The sequence below is a fragment of the Hemibagrus wyckioides genome, linkage group LG26, assembly GCF_019097595.1.
Source record: "Hemibagrus wyckioides isolate EC202008001 linkage group LG26, SWU_Hwy_1.0, whole genome shotgun sequence".
Lineage (NCBI taxonomy): Eukaryota > Metazoa > Chordata > Actinopteri > Siluriformes > Bagridae > Hemibagrus > Hemibagrus wyckioides.
Genome location: NC_080735.1, coordinates 3,187,933 through 3,209,623, shown reverse-complemented (window position 1 = coordinate 3,209,623; position 21,691 = coordinate 3,187,933). Strand labels below are relative to the sequence as shown.

At 40.4% G+C, this 21,691-nt stretch overlaps 3 protein-coding genes across 3 annotated transcripts; 1 reads left to right on the top strand and 2 right to left on the bottom strand.

The window, feature by feature from the left end:
• Positions 1 to 640: 640 nt before the first annotated feature.
• On the bottom strand, positions 641 to 5,312 carry fastkd2 (FAST kinase domains 2). The gene is made up of 12 exons (XM_058379895.1): positions 5,256 to 5,312; positions 4,341 to 4,971; positions 3,879 to 3,985; positions 3,536 to 3,644; positions 3,339 to 3,462; positions 2,813 to 2,952; positions 2,563 to 2,735; positions 1,740 to 1,903; positions 1,407 to 1,631; positions 1,266 to 1,314; positions 1,045 to 1,159; positions 641 to 957 (listed from the first exon to the last, which is right to left on the bottom strand). Exons 2-12 carry the CDS (start codon positions 4,947 to 4,949, stop codon positions 847 to 849), a joined length of 1,926 nt encoding a protein of 641 aa, XP_058235878.1. The 5' UTR covers positions 4,950 to 4,971; positions 5,256 to 5,312; the 3' UTR covers positions 641 to 846.
• Positions 5,313 to 5,653: 341 nt separating this feature from the next.
• Positions 5,654 to 10,800, top strand: mdh1b (malate dehydrogenase 1B, NAD (soluble)). Its single transcript, XM_058379865.1, has 9 exons — positions 5,654 to 5,700; positions 5,907 to 6,019; positions 6,106 to 6,240; positions 7,170 to 7,312; positions 8,185 to 8,678; positions 9,479 to 9,620; positions 10,154 to 10,329; positions 10,436 to 10,575; positions 10,670 to 10,800. Exons 1-9 carry the CDS (start codon positions 5,679 to 5,681, stop codon positions 10,715 to 10,717), a joined length of 1,413 nt encoding a protein of 470 aa, XP_058235848.1. The 5' UTR covers positions 5,654 to 5,678; the 3' UTR covers positions 10,718 to 10,800.
• A 1,575-nt stretch (positions 10,801 to 12,375) lies between these two features.
• retreg2 (reticulophagy regulator family member 2) lies at positions 12,376 to 21,469 on the bottom strand. Its single transcript, XM_058379864.1, has 9 exons — positions 21,061 to 21,469; positions 19,866 to 19,969; positions 19,741 to 19,771; positions 18,146 to 18,275; positions 17,621 to 17,705; positions 16,538 to 16,675; positions 15,516 to 15,604; positions 15,297 to 15,432; positions 12,376 to 14,330 (listed from the first exon to the last, which is right to left on the bottom strand). Exons 1-9 carry the CDS (start codon positions 21,318 to 21,320, stop codon positions 13,735 to 13,737), a joined length of 1,569 nt encoding a protein of 522 aa, XP_058235847.1. The 5' UTR covers positions 21,321 to 21,469; the 3' UTR covers positions 12,376 to 13,734.
• Between the last annotated feature and the right edge of the window lie 222 nt (positions 21,470 to 21,691).

Sequence of the window (21,691 nt, the reverse complement as noted above, 5' to 3'; positions counted from 1 at the left end):
AAATTAAATATTTAAATATTTTATTTTTAATTTTACATATTTAAATATAAAATAAAAAATGTTTTAGCCAAATTACATCTTCTTAACATCATCTTAATTGTGAGTTTAAATGGTGAGTGAAATTAATTGGTGTAGTATGGGCAGAGGGGAATGTTTATAACACAGGGGTGCCAATACTTTTAGCCATGGCCAAATACCCAAATTGGAAGAATAACCTGCCTTAGGTTTGGGGGCAATGGTGGTTCAAGTGGTTAAGACTCTGGGTTGTTGATTGGAGGATCAGGGTTTAAGCCTCAGCACCACCAAGCTCCAATGTTGGGCAATTGAGAAAGGCTCTTAACCCTCCCTGCTCCAGGGGTGCTGTATCATATCTGCCCCCAACTTCCTCAGCTGGGATATGCGAAGAAAAGAATTCCACTGTGCTGTGGCGATAATAAAGGCTTCATGCCCTCAGTTCTTAGTGTTAAACAGCCTACAGTTATCACGCTGTATAAGTGTGGTACACGAAGAGTCTGGACAAGAAAGTCAGAACAACCAGGTTTTATATGTGAATGCGATACAGAGAATTTTGAGTTTCTTTCTTCATTTACAGAACAGAGATGTTCAGAAATCCGCAGGAGTGTCCATCAGTGGATTTAAAGGGCAGTTCAAAGCAACTTACAGAGATTTATTTCCACCTGGCAGCTCGGGTCGGCGTGACATGAGATCACGGGGAGAATACGAGAACATGTGAAAATCAATCAAGTGAAAAAAAATAAAAATAAACAGACACAGAAAAATACATCCATCCTGAGAGCAGCGACTCTAGAAAAAACATTCCTCAAATAGACACTTTTTCTTATTACTTCACTTCACAGAGTCCTGGAGACATTCTTGTTCTTGTTGGGGAAAAACTAATTTCTTCAGCAGGTCCGTCCTCTCCTCAGGGGTCTGAGAGACGAGCTCCTGCATCGGAACCTGCAGAGAAGAAGAAAGAAAATGAGATTACACAATGAGACTGAAATGACTGAAATGTTGCTTCAAGCGGCGAAATCTAAAACCCACCAGGACAGGTTCATAACCCAGGAGCTTGAGATGACGGACGTTCAGCGCCACGGCACCGATAGGATGGGTCGTACCGAAGCAGAACGAGGTCGGGGAGACACACAGCAACGCGACTCTGCCAGAGCGAGAATGGTAGATGATCTTTTTTTTAGTTTAACATTTTATATCAATTATTCATCAAGCCAGCATCTCTGGGGTGCCAATACTTATTCAAAAGTTACCTCACAGTTTGATCCTGTTCTGTTTTTGGAGGCAGTGTGGCCACGCAGTCTAAAAAAAAAAAAAAAAAAAAAAAGAATATAAAATTAGATTTGAACAGAAACGTGAGTGTCGGTGGCCACCGTGTCGTCCCTCTGTCTCACCAATGAAGTAGTGTCCTTCTACAACGACCGAGTCCGTCACCGCGTCCTCCCCGAGCAGGTTCCTCAGAGCGCTGAGCAGCGCGGGGTTCACGGGGCGACTCTGAGGAGGCGAGGGGCGGAGCTTCGGGATGGAGGAGACGGAAGGAGGGAGGGCGTGTCGGTCCAGCCGTAAACACAGGTCCAACGTCCGCAGCAGTCGTTCCTGACGCGTGTAAAATGGATTTTCTACAGGATATGGAACAGAGAGAGACAGAGACACAGAGAGAGAGAGAGATTTTATTTAAAAAGCCAACAATCTAAAAAGCTTACTGCTCACAGCGCTTGAGACCTGACCTTCCTTTAGCAGTTCATCCAGAACCTCGTTTCGGAGCAGCTTCTCCAGAGCAGCCTGAGGGAAGTGTCCGAAAACGCAAAGGCAGCTGACGGCTTTCAGAAGGTCAATGTTGGACATCTTGGGCAGGTAGGACTGCAGGACGTGCGTCACGCTCTCCAGAAATCTGACAAGAGACAGAATGATAAACATGAGTGGTGGTTCAAGTGCTTAAGGTTCTGGGTTGTTGATTGGAGGATCAGGGTTCAAGCCCCAGTACCACCAAGCTCCACTGTTGGGCAATTGAGCAAGAACCTTAACTCGCTCTGCTCCAGGGGTGCTGTATCATATCTGCCCCTGCACTCTGACCCCAAATTCCTCTGGGATATGCAAAGAAAAGAATTCCACTGTGCTATAATGGATGTGTGGCAATAATAAAGGCTTCATGCCCTCAGGTCAGTTCTAAAAACTCACTGCCAATATTTTTCTAAAGAAAATATTAAGAGCAGAACTTTAGGGGTCCAAGCATTGTTGTTTTGGTTAGTATTTTTCTTCCTCTTGGTCTATCTGCAAAAATTGTATGTGGAGAAAGAAAGGTAGAGTATGATGCCGTTCTGGCAACCAATACAGACCAGATAATGTGTGTGTGTGAGTCTCCGCCTACTGTAACCTCGGCTTCCTGCTCCCGTTGAAGACAGTAGTAGAACCTGATGTGTACCACTATCTAATACGAACTATCTATTATCTCTTCTCACCCCTATTAGTGTTCACGAAGAAAATTCCCAACGGTGCTTGGACCCCGATAATCGCTCCTGACATGATTTTAGGTGAATATTTCAGACTCACGCCTGCTGGTTTTCCCTCAGATGGTGGTTGAGGAAGGAGTAGGACTTCAGAACACCCTGCAGGTCCCGGAGCGTGAGGCTGTCCGGTTTCTGGATAACTCTTTCAGCAAACGCATCCATCAGAGCGACAGGACGAAATCGAAGCCTCTTAAACTCCAACAGTAACAGCAGCATCTACAACATCATCATCATCATTATTATTATTATTATTAGAATCAAGTCTAGTGTGCAGTAACCTGACAGCATCTGACCTGCTTGTTGCTCCACATGGGAAATGTACCGGCCAGGTATTCGGAGATGGACGTAAAGAGATGTACGTTCCTGTAGCGGAGCTCACTGCATGACTTCAACATCGTTACCAGCCTGGTGAAGGAAATGCTGTGCACATTCTCTAGGGACAAGGAAGAAAAACAAAATGGTTCAAATCCCAAAATTAAAAAGCAATTAATGAGTCTTAGCATCAGGATCATTTACAGACCTGGCAACCCTGAGTATGTTCAATTTTATTGCTACAACTAATACAATGGAGGATATGCGATTGATAAGGGGATAGAAATGTCTTTGATATGGTTTTCTGTGGTCTGTGTAACCGATGGAAGGAGTCTCCTGTGTTAGCGGTTTGTAACAGAGGGAGATGATCTAGCGTAATGTTTATGCTATTTGTTTTTTTTTTGTCTCATTACCTTTTAAAGAGGGAAGAAATAAAGGAATGACATTTATAGTTGCTATATCATAAGCAAAACAGGAAACAAATGAAATAGTATGCCATGACATTACCAGCTATCTTCTTTCCACAGATGTCCAGCAGAGGTTTGGAATTCAGGCAGATGCTGGCCAATGTGTCCATCATGTACTGCACGTTCATCAGAGAGAACTGATCCACCATAGACAGCGCCTTCCTCTATAGCAAGCATAAACATTTATACGCCATATTTTAAAGCTTGGAAAGCGCTAGGATGTCACAACTGACCAACCTCCAGCTTCTGCTTTATGTCTGGTGAGGTGTCTTTTCCGAATAGGCGCATGGTGGTGTGTAGAAGCATCACGCTCTGGATGCCAGGAATCCGTTCCTCCAGGATAAACCTTAAAGGAGCAGTGTGTCATTTCTGTTAGTGCCATAGAAATCCTATGGCTGTAATGTTAACATACAAACCCTCCCTAACTCCTTAAATACAGCTTAACCTTAATACACACGAATATCATTAAATCACAGGTTGCTGTTGTATTTCGAAAATAGGACTGTTACAGGTCCGTGAACGTGGTTGACTTTTAACAAAATAACAAACCACATCTTTAATAAAGGATAACAAGTCATACTTCAATCCCTGTTTAAGAGCGTCTGCATTTTTACTGCTTTCCATCTTGGCGAGGCAGGCGGACAGTATGGAGAGAGCCTTCTCGTTATCAAACTCGTTCAGACGTTCCTGTAAAGACAAAACCACAAATTACTTCAAAGTCATAACAGGAATCTGTTTCATTCATGTTCCAGAAGATTGAACAAAAGTGTGGACTTGTTAGGGTTCATACACCCAGGACACCAGCAACCTTGCTTCAGAATCTAGATTTGATTGTTTTATTTGTTTAATCAAGTTGCCAAAACCTCAGCATTTGAGGGGGGTTAAGAGTCTTGTTCAAGACAGTACCTTACTGTCCTGTCCTGGGATGTGAACCCACAATCATCACAGAGACCGCATTACTAAGTGGGAAGTGGTGACTCGATGGTTTCACAGCGGTTTAGGCTTTGTGATAAATGCAAAATGAGTGAGAAAAACAAACAACCTGGATGACCCGGAGTATAGTCTGCACCACGTGGCTGTTCTGAGAGACCCCGAGCTTGACCAAAGCCAGCAGAGTGAACGACAGGTTGTGGCTATTCATGCGTGGCGCGTTCATCCTGGCACCGTGGCACAGCTTTTCAAAAGTCGGATGCTCGGTCATGAGCCGGACCTCCCAGTGCCTTTGCTCATCTGCCATCTTCTTGGTAGTTTGCCACATCCGGGTCAAGCTGTTACTGATGCACCAGTGCGCCACATTGCACCGATCCACCAAATCCAACACGTCTGAAGGCGACCTGCACTCTTTGAGCTCCTGGCTGAAAGTTGTTCTCGGATCCACGTGGCTTTTCGGGGCTGTTAAGTCAGGAACTCGCAGGCTGAGGCACTGTTTCTGGTCATTACACTCCAACATACGGGTTTCTTGTTGACAGAAAGATCGGATGTTAAATGTAGAGCCTTGTAATGTTCTCCTGGACCAGACACAGTGCAATAAACACCGGTTTGTGGATCTGTGTATCTGGAAGACAGTCCTGTTCGGGCAGAGTGATGCAAATCTGCCCAAAATGGCAGCAGACCTGAACATCTCACCTGACCTCAGTAGGAACAAATTCATAGTGAAACTAATCCAAATACAGCTGGAATAAAAAGTAAAAAAAAAAACATTTTTGGTCATAAAAAACAAAGCATTATGTAATTATGTCATAATTATTTATTTAATACCTGTTATGCTTCCGTTATTCACCTTCATTATACAAAAACATTCATTTACCTAAAGACATATCATACAACTAGCTAGCCAGTTAGCTTTAACTGTTAATTAAAACACTCCAGCGTATCTTAACCTATAAAATATAATAAAATACATCTTATTTAATTCCTAAAAGTGTCATAAATCCTTATTTCAACACAACTAACTTACCCTTCACTATGTTACCCGGTCCATTTTCTTTCACATGGATACATCGGTTGAATCCCGAATGCCTCTCTAATCCAAAACGAGTGCACTATGTAGGGTGTACAAGTCAAGCCATACAAAGCGTCCCTATGTAGTGAACATCGATAGATTTGTAATGCAACCCTATTCAGGCCGCGGCCATTTTGTAGTGCTTCACGAAATCATGTCCGACCTCACGGAAAAGTATGGAAAAATAACTCTTAGCACGTAGGGATGTAATATAGTAAGTTATAATATAGCACAATTAGTATGTTTGTTAATTTGTTTATTTTTTGAGTTAACGACGCGTCTTAACAGTAAACACGCGCAATGTAGTGAAGTGGTGCTAACCGAGCGCTTTTTGTGTAACACCAGCGGTTGCTTAGCAACTGTTAGACGCTAGGAACCATGGCTAACTTTGTCCTAGCAGGTGGGATTGATAAATACGGTTTAAATTTTAATTTTACGCTTTTTATTTTGTTTTGTTTTTTGCTTTTAAGTCAAATATAGGAAATGTCTTTTTGGAAGCAAAAATAGGGCAATTATAATAATGTTAATGATAATAATAATAAGAAATTTGAATAAAAAAACAATATTTCTAAGCCATTATTTCTGACTGTATATTTTCCTGGACAGGAAAGGCAGATTGTCCTTATTATGCCAAGGCTGAGCTTCTAGCAGATTTGCTACAAAGCATCCTGCCTGATTTCCACATTCATAAAATCTGCATGCTGCCCAGTGCCTGGGAGGTACAGCCACTGCCCCCACGCTCACACTACACCTCTGTTTCATTAAACCTCTTTATTTAAGCAGTGTGTGACGTTCTTCCTCTCAGAGCTGGCTTGAAGACACTTGCTCCTCCAACGGCTGGAATCACGAGAGCAGCCCAGTGGTGTGGAGGGAGCTGACCGGCCGGGGCGGAAAGGGCATGCTGCTCGGAGGGTTCAGTGATTTTCTCGAATATGTACAGGTATGATCAAAGAAGAGATGCTACAAGAGCTTTATACACTTTTATCAGCTACAGAAAATTCACGTGCACTTCACATCAGTTAAATAATAATAATAAGAAGAAGACGAAGAAGAAGAAGATGAAGCAGAAGAAGAAGATGATGATAAAGATAAATTTATAACAATCACATGTTCTTTACTTATTTTCACATGATTCATTTTTCATGATTAATTTTTTACATTGTAATATGATTCGTTTAATCTCATTTATTTTCATGTATAATTTTCCAAACTCGGGCAGCACAGTGGCTTAGTGGTCAGCACTGTTGCCTCACAGCAAGAAGGTCCTGGGTTTGAATCCCGGGTTTGAACAGGCAGGGCTCTTTCTGTGTGGAGTTTTCTCCCCGTGCCTGTGTGGGTTTCCTCCTACAATCCAAAAACATGTACATTAGGTTGATTGGTAATTCTAAATTGTTCATAGGAGTGTGTGTGGTTGTCTGTCTGTATGTGTTCCTGTTATGGACTGGTGACCTGTCCAGGGTGTACCCCTGCCTTTCACCCAATGTGTGCTGGGATAGACTCCAGCAGATCCCCGTGACCCTAATTACGAATAAAGCAGGTATAGACAGTGGATGGATTTTCCAAAATTATTTATTTCCCCATTCATTTTTTTAAAAACAGATTCCTTTCAGATGTGATTCTTTCCATGTGATTCTTTTTTTTCCCCCTAATTAATTTTTTCCCACAACGTTTATTTATTTCCACACATGATTCTTTCCACATGATTCAGTTATTTTCCCATGATTCATTTCTATTCAAACTTGATTCTTTCTATATGATTCTTTTCCAGTTGGTTCATTATTTGTTTGCTGTCACGTCTCAAAGTTTCTGTCTCTGTCTCTCTCTCTCTCTCTCTCCCCATCTCCCTCTCCCTCCCCCCATCTCTCTCAGGGATACCACGGTATCACGTCAGACATGGACACGGAGCAGATGCTGAACGTTGCAGCGGAGAATCTTCAGGCAACAGAGCTCCGCCTTCAGGATGAAGAGCAACGTCGCAAACTCCACCGATCTTTCCACATCTGGATCAGCAGGTGTTGTGTTGGGATGCTCTTTAAGAAAGAAACATGTTCAGTGTCACTGATGAGGTGCCACCTGGTCAGTGATTATTTTCCTATAACAGCACATCCCCAAGTCTGTGATCTTCAATGATTCATTATTTTTCATGTAATATTTCTCCCACATTATTAAAACAATTTACAGTTTATTTTTAGAGTGATTCTGTCTATATGATTCATTTATGTTTGAACATGGTTCTCCTCACATGATTCATTTATTATCATGATTAATTCTTTTCCATGTTTCTTTGTTTATTATCAGATGATTTATCAGATGAGTCTTTTATATGATTCATTCATCTTCACAATTCATTTAGTAACAGATTATTCTTTATTTACAATTAATTTATCTCCACAGTTCATTTATTCCATATGATCCCCCCCCATGATTAATTTATTACCAGATTATTTGTTTTTTACGGTTCATTTATCTCCATCATTCATTTATTCCATATAATTATTAGTCTCAATGATTTATTTATCAGATGATTCTTTTTTATGATTTATTTATACCCACAATTCGTTTATTTCATATGATTCACTTATCTTCATGATTCATTTATTACCAGATGATTCTTTTTCATGATTCATTTATCTTCACGATTGCTTTTTTATCAGATGATTATTTTTTTAACAATTTATTTATCTCCACAGTTCATTTATTCTATATGATTCTTTTTACCCCCCATGATTCATTTTTTCCATATGATTCTTTTTGCCCCTTGATTCATTTGTCTTCACAGTTCATTCAATTTCACGTAATTTTCTGAAATTAAAAAAAAAAGTCAAATGAATTTTTACTTTACTCCCGCTAATTAAGTCTCATTATTCCTATCGTATCTGTGCAGTGCTCTAAACCCCATCTGCTACCACCTCGTCCCATCACTCTTCACATCCGGCACATTCTCCACTGTCCCCAGCATCAGCCTCCACCTTCTGGACATAGACGCCACCGAAGACTCTCTACTGGCTCTTAAAATGGAGGTGGAGGACATGGCTCTGCCGCAGCTCCACCAAGTCTCCGTCCACTCCGACCTGAATCAGGCGTTCCAGTCAGCGGATCTGATCGTTCTCCTGGACGACCGGGAGCCGGACGAGGACCCGGAGCAGCGACTGAGCCGAGTGGTGGAGCGATTCGATCGATACGGACGTCTGATCGAGGACAACGCGCGTAAGGATCTTCGAGTGCTGGTGGCAGGAGACGTCTCCATCAACCTGAAGTGTGGCCTCCTGATCGAGAACGTGCCCTCCGTGGACCCGCGCCGCTTTGTTGCCATGGCAACGCAGCTGGAAGGAGAAGCGAGGACTCAGCTTGCCATGCAGCTGTCTGTGAAAAGCCAAGGTCTGAACAATTCCAGCTCCATTCATTCAAATCTTCACTTTATATTTAAAGGTATGTTAGGTAAGATTAGTGCTCTAATGGTTATGTAGATGGGCGTCAACATTTCAACCCCTTAAGCCCACCCACATTCTTAAACGTTTTCATGAAGCTCCGCCCTCTTGAACTAGATCATCTATAAAATATCAGACATCAGGCTCATCCTACACAAACAAGCGTTCTGGACCAGAAATCACTGTTATTTAATCATGCTTTAAATATTTTCCAAGTTATTTGTATATGCAAGAAAGCTACTTATTGCACCTTTAAAGACAGACAGGTGAATATAGTATTTTTTTTTTATTAAAAAAACAACAATATTACAGTACATCTTTGCCAGTTAATTGCTGAAATAATTTTAGTTTTATTTATTTATTTATTTATTTTATTTACTAATTAATACAAATGAGGCTACGGTTGGTTAAATATGCATAAAATTAGTCTACTGTTTTTATGTCAATATTAAAACATAAAATATAACATAAATTCCAGAAAAGAGAAAGACTTATGTAGAACATTTTAGAAAAAAAAAATCTAAATATTTCTACATATACAATGTGGTTTAATATATTTCTTTGGCTCTAATCAATGAGGCTTATAAGATATATAAAGGACATTATGGTGTTTATTATAATGGCACATAAAGTGACGTATAGAGCAGGTAACAAGCTTATCAGGGGTTTATGACATGATGTCATTGTGCAGTGGTGCAGGCTTTAACTCCTCTCTTTACTTCATGACTAAGAACATCTTTCTCACCTCAGATATCACTGACGTCATCGTTTGGGGAAACATCAGCGGTCATTTCCACATCGACCTACAGAGAGCGAAGGTGTACAGATATAAAGGTGCAATCCGGGGACCTGAAGGATTCTCTCAGAATGTCCTGGAGATAGTTTATAATAGGTAGGAAATACAGAACAAACAAAAAACAAACACACAAAGACACAAAAGATATAACTAGTTTATGTTACGAGGTTGAGGTGAAACACAATGTGATTTTTCAGGACTGTGTGGACTCAAAATCCAAGGACTCGGTCCTAGATTGGATAAGAGAGCTGTCCGAGCGACTTTTTCCTGACGCAATAACATGCCTATCATAATCATCATCATCATCATCATAACAGCAGTGACTATATTCAGTGAAAAGACGCAGGGGCGTGGCCACAGCTGTGCAAGAATTATTTATAGCTAGCATTACATCAGGCAACAACTTAAGTACAGTAGCTGCTAACATACTGAAAAAGTGAACTCTCTTTCCCTCGTCAGTCACAGCAGCCAGTCGTGAGCGTCCATGCAGTCATATATGCGGAAGATGGCCGATTGCGCTTTTTTGCAAGTGTGAGGAAACGCCTGACTGGCTTCACCCTCCATCCTGAGCACCATCTTTTCTGCATGTTGGCCATCACATCAATAATTCTCGTTGTGTTTCCTGACAGAAAATGGCTGAAGAACGAGTTCCAGAGCTTGGTCAGCTCGCGTCGAAGTGCCATTTCTCTTAAAACTAACAGGACTGCAGCTATTTCAGCGTCCAGAGGAATCATTACAGCTCTGGATGCGTGGATCAACGATTATTCCTCTCCTCAGGTCTTCTCACTGGGTGTGGTCAGTATGGGTAAGTCCAGCCAGTCAGGTCAGACACACCCACACAAACCTCCTTCTTTTAAAATTTTCTTCAACTCGACTAATTTGATCACTCGTACCTTTTCTGATAAACCTAGGGCACTTCGGTATTCCTGCCGGTCTGGTTTTTTGCGTTCCCGTGACCTTCCAGAAGGGCGAGTGGTCAGTGTGTTCAGACGTCATCATCACTGAAAAGCTGCAGAGGAAACTGGAGGCTGCGGTTAATGAGATTAAAGCGGTGAGCTCATAACAAGCGAGGAACAAAAAAGACTACGATTTAGCATTTCTAGCACTTCACTGTGTGAATTCTGTCTCATTTCTATTGCACGTAGGAGAAAACCACTGCAGCTGGAATAAGGATGAAAACTTCTGTTGCCTGAAATCTTAAGGAGCATCACAATAAAAACGACTGTTTATTTATTTTTTTAAAACCCAAAATAAAGCCCTGTTCAATTGTGAAAAACATTTCTTTATTTATCTAAAAGCTGTTTAACGTGATTTATCTCCAACAGGTCATCGTCCCCTTAATGGCTGCACTCCTAAATTCAGTAAGCGCTGAGATAAAGGAGTCTTTCCTTACTAATTTAACAAAATATCTGAGGTAAAATTTATATCAGTAATACAGCTAAACCTGTTAGTTCAGTTAGCGCTCAATGCTAACTGTATTTAAAATGTAATTTTGGGTTAAATGAGACTTTTTTTTTTTTTTAGTAATTTAACAAAAAAGTCTGAGGTAAAAATGACCACATTTCCATCTCTGAGGCAACACTGACGTTTCCTAATACAGCTAAACCTGTTAATTCAGTTAGCGCTCAATGCTAACTGTATTTAAAATGTAATTTTGGGTTAAATGAGACTTTTTTTTTTTTTTTTTTAGTAATTTAACAAAAAAGTCTGAGGTAAAAATGACCACATTTCCATCTCTGATGTAACACTGATGTTTCCTAATACAGTGAAACCTGTTAGTTCAGTTAGCACTCAATGCTAACTGTATTTAAAATGTGATTCTGGACTAAAGGAGTCTTTTCTTACTAATTTAACAAAAAATCTGAGGTAAAAAAATCACCACATTTACATCTCTGAGGCAGCACTGATTTCCTAATACAGCTTTACCCATTAGTTCAGTTAGCGCTCAATGCTAAGTGCACTTAGAGTAATATTAGTGCCTTTTCTTGTAAATTGAACAATAGTTCTGAGGTAAATGTTGACCTTTTCTATGGTTTTGTCGTATTTCTACAGTCAGAAAGTGTGCTTGAATATCTTTCTGAAACACTGCTGTCACTGTCTTTCATTATCAGTACAAAGAAAACATTTTAATGAAAAATTGTCAATTTTGACTCGTTGCCTGGTTATGGTATACATAAATATATAATATAATAAAAAAAATTGTTTATTTTCGCATCGAGCAGAGCTCATTAAAATACTCCTCCCTCTCCTATTTCTGTGAAATATTTTTCTAATTGTAAACCTTTTGTAAACCAATTTGTACAATTATAGAGTGTAATTTCACCACATTTCTAGGTATATTCATCTCCTGAGGTTTTATTACAACATTAAACCACGATAAAAGGCAAAATAGCACGAAGATGAAGAACACCACTGGAAAGTAACTCGGCTACTGAAAAGCTGGACAAACAAACCGTGGAGCGTATTTTTGTTTTAAGTTTGCAAGCAAAAAGACGAATCCGTACAACATTTCGTGCGACCTTTATAGATCTAGCAGTGAAGGCGTGAGCAAAACCGAAGTTTCTAGAGCACAGTTTTCTGTGGCTAAAACGTTGTACACACAGGCATGAAGTTTCATTGTATTACACCCACGGATCCGAATCTGACAAAATAAATAAATATATAAAATCTTTCAGTGTAAGCTTTAAAGGTAAAAAAAAAAAAAGAAAAAAAAAAAAAAGAAAAAGAAAAGAAATTTCTATAAAAGTCCAAAGTGCATTCTGTTGAAATGGTTTTCTCAGCCCACGTTTAAAGCAAACACCCCCACATTCCCAGTGCTCACTGGACTCAGGAAGTAGAACCCATAGCGGTGTGCAAGATGCCAAACTGGTTTTTAATAGAACACAATATCCTGTGGAAGAAAATCAAATAATGCAAACTGAGCAAGGCATACATCAAAGTTGTACAGTATTACGTCATTACTGAGCGATACGGATAAATAAAAAGTCCCCGACCCCCGAGAAGACACAGACGTACACACGATATATTTATATTTATATATAGATTCATACGTGTATATATATTAATATGAACAGAACTAGAAACGATAAAACATCTCTTTAAAGTTACACTGGTTATAATCATTTGAGTGGTTTAGGTCTCTGGGTTAAGGATCTACACGCTAATAAAACAACGTTATCCCTTGTTTTGTTTTTTTTTGTACAAGGTGTAATGCTCACACAAGGATTACTCCCTTCTTTATGAATTTTTTTTTTTTTAACGGTATGACGAAAAGTGAAAACTCCCAAAACACGATTTCTTACTGACTGAAAAAGGGAACGATCTTCTTAGTGAAATTCTTTATATGTAAGGTTTCATCTTCATCAGTATTTGGGAGAAGTGGAGGGGGAAAGAAAGAAAAAGAAAGAAAGAAAGAAAGAAATGCCTTTCATTAATGTGTAAAAGAAACAAAACAAAAAGTAGAAAAGATTTCTTTCAGTAAGCTACAGATATTATGGCCTTTGAGTTTTATCCTAAAGGAAAAATGCCACCCTGAAACATGATTATGTTGACATCATTTTTAATCACATCTTTTTATTTGTTGATGAATAAATTTAGGGAATACAGCCTCGTTTTTTACTTCGTTTTAATGCCAGAATTCACCGACGTATTAACGAGAAATTTAGCGTACGTGTTTCGGAAACGCGGGACTCAAGGCTAGACTCAAATTCACAGCATGCAAAGGTTTAGCTGGACAGGGCTAAAAAATTCAAGTGCCGCTGCATCGCTCTGTCTAACTGCTAATCTGACTGAAATCTTGTAACTCAACTTGAAATTCCTCCTTGTATACTCGATACAGTCTCAACATAATGGTGACGACAATATCAATGACGGCGTTCTGGGAAATCTGTCTAACGTTAAAAAAACAAAAATAAATCAGTAAAAGTTATTCAGGGTCGATTTTTCCTTCAAGGTCTGAAGTGATACCTAAGATTTTTGTTTCTTCTCCAGAGCGCTCAGCCTCAGACACAATGCCATCATTCCATACGTTTATACGTACTGGAAAAACTTCCTGTCACTCAGCGGTTCTCACCTGAGCACAAACCTCGGTCAGGGCGAGATCTCGACTCAATAAAACACAACAGCGACTGGTAACAGAGAGCCTTCAGTGTGTGGAACGTATCTACGCTATAAATAAACAGGGCAGTTCGGGACATGGATACGGGACAAGCTAGGACTCGTGTGGTTGCCGGTCACTAGGCGGCGCGTCTGTCGGAGTCTCCTGTCCGTCAAACCCTAACCCAAGCCCTTCGTCCATGTGCTCCAGTTCGCTTTGGTCCAGAAGCTCGAAGTCCTCGTCCTCTGGTGGAACGAGCGTTGTGTCCTCGCCGGTTCTGTCCCCTTCCTCGAGAGGCGACTCTGTAGGACACGGAGGCGTTTCGGTAGGAAGGAACTCGGCCACGTCGGGCGCCTCGGCCGCCTCCGAGGAGCTCAGCAGGGCGGAGAGGGTGTTTTGCACCACGGTGGAGATGGCGGAGCTCACGATCTCCTCGCTGAGGGCCTCCAGGGTGCGAGGGGACGACTCGGGCTCGCTCGCTGTGCCGCGGCCTTGTCCTTGTCCGTTGAAGTGCGTGTTGACGAAGTGCAGCGGAGAGGCGAGGTGCTGGATGAGCAAACTGGCCGGGCTCTGAGACTCCTCGGGAGTACCCAGGGGAAAGTGAAAAAGTCCGGACTCGATGGATGGAAATTCCTCCACCGAAGGGAATTCTGGGAGATCCTTGGAGAAGCTTTCCTCAGGTTCACTGTGTACGCTCTGCTGGTCCAAATCTGTCACACACAGACAATTTACATTAAACTAACTATACACCCTCACTGTAATTATCTATATCGGGATATAAATCAACAGGAAGTGGGTGTGGCCTAAATCAGAAAGTGTTCCTTTTCTTTTGTTTTCAAAAATAAAACACGAATTACATCATTACTGCTGTATAATAAGACAAAACATATTACCATATCGCTCTTTGGTGCTTGGCCCCCTAAAATATAACGCTCAAAAATATTAAATATTACTAAAATATAAAAAATTTATATGAAATGAACAGATGGTGGGAGAAATAGTAATATAATTCGATAAAATAATTTTTTATCAACTGCAATTTTACACTTCATTTTATTGTATACTTATTTATTTATTTATACATTTTGATGAATTATTTTTTAACAATTGCAATTTTATATTTACTGACTTAGCAAAGAATTTAGCACAAATTTTCTAATTTAAAATAAAATAAATTTTCTATTTGCAAATAGCTAAAAAATAATCTCGGAATCAGAATTCCCAAAGCGTCTAAATCTTAAAGCCCTGCTTTAGCAACACAACAGCTTTCTTTGTTTAAGGTTCCTGTTCCAACTCCCACTGATCTTAATCTTCCTCAACAAGAAACAGAAACCGTCACTGATCTAACTCCTCTCACACCACAGCAATTTCCCAACGGTTATTATTCTTATTTATTAAAGATATAAGAGAGAGAGAGAGAGAGAGAGAGAGAGAGAGAATGTGTTTATGGTAGCTAGTGAACCCTGTGCTCTGCCTGTCCTCATCTCTCTGGATAAATGAAGGAGCGCTTCATGGAAATGATATGCAGAGGAGGCTACGGCATGGCTGCACCAGTCGTATGCAGATGACATGTAAATAACAGACTGGTGAATATGTACTTACTACCAGTTCACCTTGGTTTAGAAATTGTTTTATGAATCTCACACACACACACACACACACACACTCATCAGTACCTTCTGAAACGTCTGTGAGTTGAGGCGTGGTCGCTCTGGACACAGAGAACCCTCCACTCTCGAGGATGGACGCTTCCTCATCAGACAACTCGGAGTCGGTGATGGCCATCGCCAACGCCGTGGTCTTCACGTCCACCTGAGGACAAAACGGACGACCAATCAGCATCCAGAACCAAAATACATCATTCTCCGTACATATACAGTATGTAGCTCGTTTACAGTGGGGGCAAAGCAGGACAGCTCCTCCTCGCTCTCGCTCTCCGTCTCGGCCCTCGGCTCATCTCCTTCTTCCTGCTCCTTTTTCACCTCTGCACGCGCACACACACACACACACACACACACACACACTTGAAATAAGTGGATTCATACAGCCAGGATGTGAAATCCCACAGGCTAGAACAAGTCTCTATGACATGCAGATCATTATGAAATATTAAGAGAGCTTTGGGAATAAACTATTCATCTGCAATTTGTTGAGGAAATTTCAGACGAGCTCTAATACACCATATTGCCAAAAGTTCTAGGACGTCTGTCTTTACATGCACATGAATGTAATATGGAGTTGTCCCGCCTTTTGCAGCTATAACAGCTTCAACTCTTCTGGGAAGACTTTCCACAAGGTTTAGGAGTGTGTTTATGGGAATTTTTGACCATTCTAGAAGCACATTTGTGAGGTCAGGCACTGATGTTGGATGAGAAGGTCTGGCTCACAGTCTCTGCTCTAATTCATCACAAAGGTGTTCTATGGGGTTGAGGTCAGGACTCTAGTCAAGTTCCTCCACACCAAACTCACTCATCCATGTCTTTATGGACCTTGCTTTGGTCACTGGTGTGCAGTCATGTTGGAACAGGAAGGGGTCATCCCCAAACTGTTCCCACAAAGCAGGAAATTGTCCAAAATGTCTTGGTATGAAGCTGAAGCATTAAAAGTTCCTTTCACTGGAACTAAGGGGCCGAGCCCAACCCCTGAACTCAATGATTTGGAGGAGCGTCCCAAAACTTTAGCCAATATAGTGTATGGACGCATCCAAATGTATGGAAGTCACCCTGTTGTCCCTGTGCATGCTCTTTATTACAGCAGTGATGCAGCAGCACTTTAGTCCTTCCAGCTTTCTCCCTCTCTGCTTAAGCAGATCCGCTTTCGTGCTACAGTGCCTTGTCTGTGTCGTAAAATCATTACATTTAGTAAAATAAAACTCTACAGCGGTGTGATGAACTCGTGTAGAAGTTAGCACGCTCACTTCTCTTGTCGTGTTTGCGGTGCTGCGTGTCTCCCTTCATGCTGTAGTCCAGCTTCATCAGGATCGGCTCTAATCCCGTATACATCTTCTGGATCAGCTCATGGTACACAACCAGAGGCCAGAGCAAGACACTCAGCACTACACACACACACACACACACACAGTATCAATAACAGCACTGGCTATATCAACAAATCCACACGAGATAATAGCTTGTGCCGATTTGTTTGGTATCACAATTCTAGCATTTCTAACATATAAAATCCATTTTGCTTTACCCGAGACCCCGCTCAGTAACCCCGCCCACTTTTTTACCTATTGACCAAGGTTTGTAAAACAGAACCTAAGATAAACCTCTGAACTCCCATGTCCTTTCCCCTTCAGTGAACCGGCTTTAGTTGCATCCCATGACATCATCGTAGCAAATCAAGAATTTTACAGCTAGACCGTAAGTTTTGGCACCCCTGTATTTGCACTTATTAGCTTCTGAGTGCTACAGAAAAACATGGAGGGTAATTGGGACATTAAAATATTTTATTTCTAGATCTAACTCAAGATTATGGGTTTCGTTTGTTAATAAAGTTAATTTTATTTAATTAAGAAAAAACATACAAATATTGGTAATTTTTTTATACAATTACAGATAACTTTTTAACCACAAAATATTTTTCATGTTAATCACATAAAAATAAATATTTATCATCTATTATTTAAAACAAAAAATAATAACGAAAAAACTAAAACAAATCTGGGGTTATTTTGCCAGAAAATATTTTTTAAATTGGGAAACAGATTTTTTTTTTTTTTTTTTACTTCATATATGCAAATATTAAGGAAATTAATTGACAGATTTTACTGTAACTTTTCATCATCACTGTACCTACAGCGACATCATTTAAAATATAAAATAAAATATACTCAGGAATATTTAATAGATATCTTTTAAAATATTTCTAGAGATATTTCAATATTTCATTCAAATGAAATGGAAAAAATACATAAACTCACTCGCTTTATACTATATTAAAATTAAATAAATAAATAAATAAATAAATAGGAACACACAATAAAAACAAAGCTCACAAATAATGTAGGAGATCATGATTCCGGGTATGTAGTGTCCAACCAAGGCCAACAGCAGGCATCCTGAACACGTCATCACACAGAACTGAGTGGACAACAGAGACGTCACACACACACACACACACACACACAAAAACCTGAAAATCCAGGCTGGATTTTATATACATCAAGTAAAAGACAAGCATCTTTGAAACCTTAAAGGTTTAAATAAATAAATAAAAAAAAAACAATAATGTTATAAATAAATATAAAAGTAACTTGGCATTACTGTTAGTCTTTAAAGCGGAGTCATGCGAGTGTGTTGGGTGTGTTAGTTTTGGCTCTCTCTCAAGTGGTTCGTTTCTCCAGAGAGGGTTTTTTTTTTCTTCGTCTATTTATTTTGGCACATATTCAGAAATCCATTTATAGAAATCTTGCCCTTGGTTCTGGTGTCCAGATATGGGCAGAAATGTCCAACAAAACAAATTCAAATAGGATGAACGTTGTGTCAAAAGCTGGTCAGGGTTATTTATGCTTTTTGGTTACCTTGCCGTGATTCTGGCGTTTATACTGGAGCATCTCCTGGACGTAGAGGCTGCAGGTCAGGTAGCTCTCGGCCAGGTGGTGGCTCAGCTCAGAGACGCTCAGCAGCCTGGGGTGGACGCTCATGCTCTCTCTGTGGAGGAATCAGAAAACAGAAACGTTTTCACTTTTCACCCTCAGTAGCAGCCTGGTCAAGATCTCACAGGTTTAAAATTACACTACTAGTTTGTTGACGTTTCCGGATTAGGCCACGCCCATTTCAGGTTTAATTCTGTATTTGGAGCACAAAGGGAAACACAGATGGAGGCCACATTGTGCTACACTCTAATAACTTACTCAAATGTAAAATTGTTCAAGTTTTAAATGTTGAGAGGTCACGTGTTCAATGAGGAAAAAAAAAACCCACTAGCCAATCAGTGATGTATGTGGAAGAGGGCAGATAGCCGTCCTGAGATAAAGCGTGTAATCAGCAGTTTATTAACGTTAATAAAAGAGCCAAGTTCAAATACTGAACCAAACGTTTATAGACGTCCGACTCGATCCAAGCTAATGTTTACTAAACCACCTCGAAATTACGGATGCATTCAAACTACACCGATCAGCCATAAGATTATGACCAGTGAGAGGTGCCGTGAATAAGACTGATGATCTCCTCATCATGGCACCTGTTAGTGGGGGGGATATATCAGGCAGCAAGTCAACATTTTGTCCTCAAAGTTGATGTTAGAAGCAGGAAAAATGGACAAGAGTAAGGATTTGAGCTTTGAGTTTGACCAAAAGGACCAAACTGTGATGGCTAGACCACTGGATCAGAGCATCTCCAAAACTGCAGCTCTTGTGGGGTGTTCCCGGTCTGCAGTGGTCAGTATCTATCAAAAGTGGTCCAAGGAAGGAACAGTGGTGAACCGGCGACAGGGTCATGGGTGGTCAAGGCTCATCGATGCACGTGGGGAGTGAAGGCTGGCCCGTGTGATCCGATCCAACAGACGAGCTACTGTTGCTCAAATTACTGAAGAAGTTAATGCTGGTTCTGATAGAAAGGTGTCAGAATACACAGTGCAGGACGGGTCAGGGCTGTTTTGCAGGAAAAGGGGGACCAACACAATATTAGGCAGGTGGTCATAATGTTATACCTGGTCAGTGTATGTTCAATTTCAAATACCGTTCACAGAAATTATAAGGAAGTCATTTCTACTAGTCTTTTTTGTCAAATCAGACCAAACTGTAATTTTTTGGCTATAAATTAAGAAACAAAATCCATTTGTGCTGTTCAATTAAATCTTAAAAGTGGGCGGGGCTTCCTGAAGAGGTCAGTTCATATTAAGAGTTCAAAACTCTGTCAGTAATTCATAATCAATCTAATCATATTTTTATCGGTTTCAATTAAAAACAAAATAAGAAGAATGTTCTTTTTTTTATCCTTAAATCAGGACTTTAATATTAAAGAGATATCTAACATCCAGGATCTAAAACGGCGCGGTGATAACGTTACGCAAAACAATATTAATGTAATTATACAGATTACTTTCAGGGTGCGGTGACTCGCAGGTTCCTGATCTAATAAATGATTTATAAGATTAATAATTCATGGCTCGTACCGTTCGATCCCGGGTGCCTCTGAGTGGAGCGCTGTGAGGGGTAACAAAAAAATAAATAAATAAAGTAAGGATGTTAAAAGGTTTTATATTTAAACACGTGTATCTGTAATTAAAAGAAAACTTACCGGTGATCTGAGGCAGCTTGTCCTTCCATCTGTCCAACATGCTGAAGGTCAGCAGGGACGCAGAGATGAGGAACAGGGGACGCAGAGACGTAGACGACAACAACCTGGAGGAAAAAATAAACAAATAAGTAAATAAATAAATTTTTTATATATATATATATATATATATATATATATATATATATATATATATATATATATATATATACACACACACACATACACACACACACATATATAAACACAATTGAGTCGTTTTTCCAGAAATGTATCAAGTAATTCTTTTTTATTTATCATTTTCATAATAAATAAATAAATAAATAAATGTTTGCTTGAAAATGTTTGATCAGCGCTTGGTGTCAGGGGGCGTGGCCTAGCAAGTTGCGCTTGATCACGTGACCGTTCGCGTTTTTAAAGCTAAAAATTGTAAATTTGATCAAAATTTATCAAATAAATTCAAACAAAAATACTTTGGAGATTTATTATAGGTTACAAAACAAAATTTTTTTTTTCAGAAATATATTTTAAAAAATATCATTTTATTTATTAGGTGAATCAGCAAAATGTAACGTGTATTCTTATTATTATGGTGACACATATCCTTACATATCAAAGTATTTTTATTCCTGCTTTAATGAGAATAATTATTATTAAGATTATGTTTTTATTTATATTTGTTAAAACAATAACTTTAATAGAATGACTGCAGTAACACGGGCCACAACATTCCCATATGGCAAAAAAACACCACCTACATAAATAAGACTTATTATTTAGTTTTAATAATTCAAAAATGATGTTGTTAAATTTTCAATTAAGCTGTTATAAAAGTGATGGTTTAATTTGTACATAAGCGCTAAAATCGCATTTTACGCCAAAACGCTGTAAGCAAATATACCCTACGGCTGTGTCCCAAATGCGCCCTTGCTCCCTACATAAGCGCACTAGGTAGGGCACTAAATGGACCTTCACATACAGGGGAAAAAAGTGCACTAGATCCAGGAAATTTGGGATTTAACCTGCAGGGAGCTAAGCTGTCTGACTCATTAGCATCTCTGCTAACTCCTACCATTTTGTGACGGACATTTTGTTTAAAAAAATTAGATTAATAATACTAACAACCCCTGGTTTGTTCGGTCGATTTAAAAACCGTTAAAACCTGTTCGTTGTTCGAGGCTATTTTTATAGCGCTTACCAGAAGGCGGTGTTGAGCGCGAGCGCAGCCACGGCGCTGTGCACGGGCCTCTCCCACACCAGCAGCCTCTGCGCGCACAGCACCGCGCGCTCGTGGGGCGCGAGCCAGCGCTGCAGCCGCCGCCGGAGCCTCAGGAGCTCGGGGCTGTCGCTCCGCTCCGAGCACGCGGCCGGGAACAGCGCCTCGAGGCCCACCGGACTGCACGAGGAGGAGGAGGAGGACGGGACGGACGGGCGCGCGGCCTCCTCCCCGCTCGCCATTTTCCTTTCTTTTTATCTCTCTTTCTTTCGGCTTTTGTATTATGAAGCGCTGCGCCTCTGCCAGATCACGGGGCTCTACAGAGTCCGTGCAGCCGTCACTGATTACCAAAACAAGCCTGATCCCAAACCACGCCCTGTTCACTACACGCAGTGCACTACAGCCCGTACTCACTAACGCAGCTCTACTCCCTATCTAGTGCGGTACACATCCGACAGAGAGGTGATTTAGAGGCGTGGTTTTTGTCACGTGTGTGTTGTTTACTGCGCTACACACACAGAGGACCGCTGTGTGTCTTTATAGCGCCATCTGCTGGACAACACCCAGAGTGTCCCTGCGTCCGGAATAATGTGCTGATAGAAAACACACATAA